Raw genomic sequence first — 7,781 nt, 5'->3', positions numbered from 1 at the left:
CTATCCCCAGTGCAGTTCCTTGCTTGGTTGCTAGTGATTAGTATCTGTAAGAGTCATAAAGGAATAAAGGAATAAAGCCTTGGAAAGAATCCTCGTTGTCTGTGTCCTGAGTTGGCTATTGGAGGGGACTGCAAGAGGCAGCTAGGGCGCTCCTGACAACATCCTATGTGTCATACAGCAGCCTCCTTCCCTACTCCATGCTCCCACGGCTACACAGCTGCAATTGGCTGTGTAGCTGAAAAAGCAGGGCAAGAGAAACGTGGAGAGAATGATCCCCTCCGTGCTTCTCCTGCCCTGCTTTGGATAGGCAGTAGCCTCCAAGTCTGGAGGCAGCCTATCTAGGTAAGATTGCTCCCTTAGTTACTGTCAGTAAGAAATTTAAGCGAAAATATGCTGGTATTTTTGGCCCCACCTCTTTTGCCTTCAGACCCACTCACCACTGGAATATGGCTCCCGAGTGGTTCTCCAAAATGGAATTTAACCTGAAAGAGGTTCAACACCCCTTATGTAACCCAACTCCTCCCCAAGCTTTAAAAAAAAAAAGCATTTTAAGAAATCATTATATGGGAAGCGGCATAGAATACAATACCACCTTCCCCTTTTTTAAGCCCAAGTCCCAAGGTTAATGCAGAAATGGTTTCGTCATTGTAGACTAAGTAAATTTAAAGGTGGGGGTAGACACTCTTTGCTGCTTTGGAAATGCCACAGAAATAATAACGGAAGAGAAAAAGCAAGGCTAATAAATATTATGGTACCTCCAACCTGAACTTTTAAAATATCATCTAGAGTAGGTTCTAAAACCATCACCATTAACTCCTGTCACTTTCAAAGAAACTGCTTGAGCCTTTCCATGTGTACGTGGGGCAGATAATTCAGCTGTAGGCCTTCACTCCCTAGCCTGGGGGCAGGCAGATCAAATAGAGAGCTAGAAATCAGGCCAACAAGACCCAACGGTATGCTCTGGAATCCCAAAGTAAGAGAAGTAAGGAACCTGTCAAAAAAGCAGAGGAGGGGAAGGGAGTGTGGGGACAATAATTGGTCCTCAGGGATATCATTTAATATAAATGAATAGCAGATATCCCACACTATCGTCGGCACATTTCTCATCAACATGGGACAAGATCAGATTGGAGTGGGTTGAGGGAACCCAGGAATCAGATAATCCTGGTAAACCATATATGTTTGTGGAATAGTACATTTCCAGTCCAATTTTCACTCTCTGGTTGTAGTAATCAGAAGTTCATTTTATTACACATAATTTTTAGCTTGGTGGCAATTTCCCTGCCTTTCCTCAGCATTCCTTTTTGACATCTAATGGGCCAACTGCAATTCTGCCTGATTTCCTGCTTCTGATGTTTTTTAAAATTAAAAATAGTTTAGTTTATTTCCTTTTGTTACTTAGTGTCAATTTCAAATTGGTTTTTCTGAAAGTGTGTCTATGCAGCCCATTTCTATGCATGTATACTGAGTGTTAAGTCATACTCAACACAACATGACTTGCTTCCAAGTACACATAAGATTGCAGCCTTTGTCCTGCGGTCACACTAGATGCAACTTATGATTGGGACTGGCAATATCTCTTTCTTTTCAAAAAGCAGCCATGCCATGCCCTCCAAACCAGACTGGGACTGCGGGGGGAGGGGGTTAACACTTCCCCCACACAGTTTTCCCTCTGAAATCTCTCTCCAAAGCAATTTGCTCTGATTTTTAAAGAACACAATTTTTTGTAAACAATGTCCTCCCCACACAGCCCCTACTTTTTGAAAAGTAAGGTTGTCCTCATTTGGGTAAGATGTCCATTTCTCAAAATTACCTCTCTTGCTTTATACAGCCTCCTTGATGGAGCTTTTTAACCACAATGGCATCTTCCTAGACTTGTTTGTGCTTCTTCTATTCTGCAGTATATATCTTATTTTAGCCTCTATTATAGTGGCTTTAAATCAACTCCAGTCTTCTTTAAGCGACCCTCCTAATTATACCTTTCAGCTTCTTTAACTATTCTATTTCTGAAATTAAATACAACTGTGTGGACTTCCTAAGGCAATTTATTTTATTTTTCCTAATTGCCCCCTGCTTTTTTCACCCAAAGTCGTCAAGGTAAGCTTACAATAATTAACTTAACGTTTTTACTATCTCTTTGACTGCCTCACCTTTTTGCATCTCAAGATCATCATCAAATTTTTGATTAGAGAGACCAGTAGTTTGATTCTGTATAAGGCAGCTACATGCTATTATTACAGGCATCCTAGCTCACCAATCTTAGCTTTAAGGTTTCTAGCATTAATATAAGAACATCTGTGTATTTTGCCCCTTTAGATAGTTGTCTGTGTAATTTCTCTCATGCTGTAGTTCATACAAGTTAAGGCCACCAAAGGGAAATACTTTATCGCAGGGTTCACGTAACTGATCTGCATTCTCTATGAGAAGGAATGTGCATTGTTGAAGATATAAGTTTAATAAAGCCACCAACAGGTTTCTTTAATCAAGAATACATAACCTACTCTGAACTAGCCAATCAAGTTAGATTAGGTACCAAGGATTATAAAAAGACTCAAATCCTGCCAATTAGTCTAGAATTAAAGAGAAGTGGGCTTATACCAGACTATTTTGCACTGCAGAATAATCTTCGCAGCTGGTAATAGGTGATGTTCCCTCCCACAAGATATCAACATGCAAAACTGCTTTGAACAGAAGTGCAGCAGGGAAGAGGCATCATGAAGACGGAAGAATGAAATTGTACATTCCTCACAATGAATCTATGGAAGGGGCAAGAATTGACTTCAAGCTCTATCTAGCACTCTTATTCTTGGTGATGGGAAATTTATTTATTTATTTATTTATTTATTTATTTATTTATTTATTTCTATACTGCCCAATAGCCGAAGGAAATTCTGCCTCTTCTCTACCCTTGGAATAAAGAGCTGACTCTGCAATGGTAGAAAGTTGATTCATTATGTGCTATGTTTGTACCCTGTACAGTGGAAAGTGTGAGCTCAGGTATTTCCTGTCATCCCATGCTATGGATTTGATGGCAGAAAGTTTGAGAATGGCAACATCATCATAGTAGGAAAAATTAAAAGGAGCAATTTCCCATGAAGCTGTAATTCTACAGCTGTGTTACAGGTGAATAAGGTTCTAACTTCCAAACTGCAGAAAAGTTTAGCAGTCTTTACTCACTGTTCACTGTTCAGCAGCTATTAACAACATTTGGAAATGATGCACACTACATTTGTTTTACAACTTCTTTAAAAATTTATGTTTAAAGCAGGGCTGCACAATGTTATCAGACCTGAGGGGCTCATGTGATGCTGGCTTGGGGTCAGGGGCTACACATACACACATGATCCAGCTACCAGCAAGGAAAGAATGATCTCTATCAGAACAGCCTGGGGAAGGGGTGGAAAGAAGGCTAGCAGTTGGTGGCAGTAGCCACAACTACAACAATACAATGGGTGGCGGAATTTGGGGGGGCGGGCACGGAGCCCTGGGAGGCCATAGATAAGGCCTTGGGAGGCTACATGTGGCCCCTGGGCCACAAGTTGTGCACCCCTGGTTTAACATTATCCAAAAAAAAGTTGCAGGTCCCTTAAATTCTTTAAAGAAAAACTATTAAATTCAGTGCAATTTGAGTATATTTAAGTCTTACCTAAACTGTGCTTTGATATTGCTTGGGCTTGCTGATCTGGTTTGTATTTCTTTCTCCTGTTTCTCTCTTAAAATACGCTCTGCTAGTAAGAAGTAGGTAGCAGTGATGTGATTGTATTTGTTAGTTTCCAGAGCCCTAAGGGAAATAAAATTAAAATGGAACACATCATACATCAATGGTTTTCTGAAACTGGACATGTAGCCAACACAACTTACAATGCTCTTCAAAGCAAATACAGGAGTGCCTGAAAGTAGAAATTAGTGCTTTTGACATCTTGACAAATGGCTTTTAGCTTACAAAGAACTGGGCAACCTAATGTGGCAAATTCAATAATCACAGTAGGATATATTAAGGAAAGCATTCAAAAGCTGAGTAGATTTTCCTGGATCACAGTCACTTATTGAATGTGAGTCTGTGTTTCAGTAACCTTTCGCAACTGTCAGATAACACTATACTTCACTTTTGCTTCAACATCGATCTACAAAAGAGTCCTCTCTTCCATCAGGATGAACCTCTGGTGCATAGTGTACATATCCATTTGTGACTAGAATTACTGGGAGATGGATTGTTTCCACTATCTCCCTAGGGTGGTCTCACTGCAGGAAGAGGTGACCCCATGGGGAGAGTCCCTGTCATTGATGAATTAATTAATCAAGAACTTGCCTTGGGAGTAGAGTCTCATTCACCATGAATAGCCCCTTCTCACACTCTTTCCCTACTTCCCCTCAAGCTTGTGGCAGCATTGCTGCTAGCCCATCACTGCCCAACACCACACAAATACACAAACAGGCTACATGTTTGTTTTAAATATGCAAATGTTGAACACTTCTGTGTTCTCTTGTCACTTTTAACCAAAGAGAATGAAACTGAAGGCCAATCTAGAAAAAATAATGGGTAAAATTCTGCAAGGTTCAGATTACTTTTAGAAGCAAAACAGACCTTCTCTGTGTCAGACAGCCTCTGTCCATTTCTTCACAGAAAAGTAGCAGCCAGTCAAACAGCAGGTCACTGACCAAAGAAGTTGATCTTTGATAGCAGAAGGCACTCTTAATTTCTGTTTCTAGAAATCAGATTTGGCATTTCAAGCAAGTCTGCTCCTTTTGCTCAATGGGCTTAAGAGGAAGTTTAGCCTTAGTATTGGAAGCTTCTCATCAGCTAGCATGGACACCAAGCCAAACTACTTGAAGTGTGTCTGCTCAGTCGTTAGGTATAACAGCAGACTTCCTAGCCAATAAAAACTTCTGTTTAAACTGACTGACAGAAAAATGTACACTCATTAACTCAATATCTTTTTACACAGAATGTGAGCAAACTGGATCCAGCAGTCCCACCTTCAGTATTTAGCAGTTGAACATACCTAAAAATCAGCATAGACTATAACCAGACACAGTTTAAAAAGAGCAAATGTACATATAAGGAGACAGATGGTCATACAGTGTAAATACCTACCCTCTAGATAGCAACCAACCCTCCCACATTAATTATCCCCCATTATCCAGATTAAATTGTATAAAACACAGGAGTGAACAAGGTGGGTCACGCAACCCAGGCTGCCCTCTCTGGCATGCAGGCACTTCAGCAGCAACGTCCCCCCCCCCCCATTTTCCTCCCTCTCAATCACACACTGTAAGAAAGTAACTGTTGATAAAGACATTGCCTAGAGAGCCTAGAAGCAGGAAGAAAACACACAGACCCTTTAGAGAGAAGTAACATGAATGACTGTATGAGTATTTTAGTCGTTCTTTAACATGGCATGTTTGAACACATTTTGCCCAGATTTGGTCATCTATTTCCAACAAGTTATCAATGTTTGGTTATTTGTGTTTATGAATTTATTGTTTTATTTGTTGTGAGCCACTTGCTGAAAAAAGTAGAAAAGTGGAATAAAATACTTAAAAATATCACAGACATGCAGATATTCCTTTGAATTTCAGATGTTGGGGACATAAAACAGGGGAGGTCTGTTTCCTTTATGCTCTGCTTGTAAGCTGGCTGGTGACTGTTGGAAACAGAATGATGAACTAGAGTCTGGACACTAGACAGTAGAGCAGAGGTAGGCAACTGGTAGCCTTCCAGATGTTTTGGCCTACAATTCCCATCACCTCTTGCCATTGGCTATGCTGGCTAGGGCTGATGGGAGTTGTAGGCCAAAACATCTGGAAGGGCACAAGTTGCCCAACCCTGCACGGGAGAGACATCAGCCTCACTACTAGGGGTCTTCTTACATACTATACAGAAAGCAACTTTCTTGTAACAAAGATTGGAATAGTTGCAATACGGAAATAAATAAAACTATAAAATGGTAGCTTACTCTACTATGGTGTCTCGATCTGCAATGTCTCCCAGAACCATTCGCTGTATTATGCTGTTGTGCTCTTCCTCTGAAAGATTTTTGTATGAAACCAGAGGAATATTGTATTTTGTTGCAGGCGATGGATCAACTCCTTGTAGCCACGGATGGTTTTCAATTTCTTCCAAAGATGCCCTTCGTTTGGGGTCTCTTTGCAACATTCGTGTAATTAAACTAGGAACAAAGATACAGCTCTATAAGCATATTAACATAATTACGTTAGGGTATGTTCCCCAAAGCTACTTTCCCCATATGTTCTAGCTGACTCCTCAACCAACGGGTGACCTGGATTTGGGCTAGATTCCTGGAATTATGTCCTTGAGGTACAACATTTCTCCACAGTGTCCCACATGATGTCTGGACAGACATCCAAGAGACACCATCCCCCAAGCTTAAAGGTAACCAACATGCAAATCAGGTCATCTGAGAGTATGGATGTCAGCTTTTTTGTTTAAATGCCAAGCTGGTGTGCCCCACCAACATAAGAATATTTTCATTTGTTCCTCAATGCTCTGATGCTCTTTGCACATATATACTACAAACAGCAGTACAGAAACACAGTTAAGGGCAAGGCATATAGCAACGGACAACAGAAGGGAAAATCTGCAACAGAGAGGCTCTGATGCACATATACCTTACAAAGTATAGTTATCCTTTTATTACTTTCCACTCATATTAGTTTTTCAGACCATTCTATGAAAGAATACTGGAAATGCAGTGTGCAGTGACCCTGAATGTGTCAATCATAAAAGCACTTAGAATTATAATGAATGCAAAACTGCAATTAAGAAGCCAGTTAAATCTTTCATCTCAAACACGCCACGATTTTTATTTAGTAGAATTGGGTTCTTAAACTATATAAACTTAAACTCCTGCCTTCTGTTCTAGTAACAAAAATTAAATATTACTCCACAATGACCCATGTAAATTTTAAAAATAGCTCAATAAAATAATTAACATTTGCTGTGTTTTTAGTTTCAAGCCACCAAAGAATTCTTGGGTTTCATTGCATCCATCAAGTCCATATTTTCCACTTGGCCCTCAACTTTGAATACACTGCCCCCTCCAGTTGAGGATCTACACATGGACAGTTATTTAATGAATGGGATAAAGACTGATGTTTGAAGAGTTGATAAGAAAACACTTTCAGGAATGAGGATAGAATGTATTTTACATTTTATTATTTCATTTATATCCCACCTTTTCTCCAAGGAGTTCAAGGTGTTATATGCATGGTTCTCCCTCCCATTTTATCCTCACAACACTGTGCGGTAGGTTAGGTTGAAAGATTGTGACCCAGTTTGCATGTAATGGTAGCAAATCATGGGTTAATTAACTCATGATTTGCTGGATTGCGTGCCATACGCGAGCTGCTACTGTTTTGCATAATCAGTGAATTACATCACTGAATGGAGATTTGAATTGGGATTTCCCAGTCCTACCCACAACACCACACTGGCTCTTTACTGAACTGTTAGCATTATGATTTTAATTACAAGACATTCTGTACAATATTTTACTTACTCTTTACATTCTTTAGACACACGAGATGGCACTGTGTATTTACAGTCCATTATCATGGTCAAGGTTTCACTGTCATTTGCTTCTTGGAATGGTGGTTGTCCACATACCAACATGTAAAGGATAACTCCCAGGCTCCATATATCTGGAAGAAAAAATATTGAACTTTAACAGTAAATGTGAACCAATGTTTTAACTATTCAGAACTAGGGCCTACTGACATAGCTGTCTTAATTATACAGAAAGGGATTTAAGATTCCTTCC

At 39.9% G+C, this 7,781-nt stretch overlaps 1 protein-coding gene across 3 annotated transcripts in view; it reads right to left on the bottom strand.

Annotated features, from left to right (window-relative positions):
- The window catches only part of SNRK (SNF related kinase), a 58,740-nt gene that overhangs the window by 11,364 nt on the left and 39,595 nt on the right, over nucleotides 1-7,781 (bottom strand). For all 3 annotated transcript variants that reach the window (XM_084858230.1, XM_084858231.1, XM_084858229.1), the window contains 3 exons: nucleotides 7,521-7,662; nucleotides 5,958-6,170; nucleotides 3,647-3,781 (listed from right to left, as the gene is read on the bottom strand). In XM_084858230.1, coding sequence (XP_084714356.1) covers nucleotides 3,647-3,781; nucleotides 5,958-6,170; nucleotides 7,521-7,662 — 490 coding nt within the window. The remainder of the gene's footprint in view (nucleotides 1-3,646; nucleotides 3,782-5,957; nucleotides 6,171-7,520; nucleotides 7,663-7,781) is intronic.

This window comes from Heloderma suspectum, chromosome 5, assembly GCF_057233095.1.
Source record: "Heloderma suspectum isolate Gila_16-S chromosome 5, 16-S_ref, whole genome shotgun sequence".
NCBI lineage: Eukaryota > Metazoa > Chordata > Lepidosauria > Squamata > Helodermatidae > Heloderma > Heloderma suspectum.
Note: the sequence above shows the minus strand (reverse complement) of the source record. Positions and strands in the feature narration are given on the sequence as shown.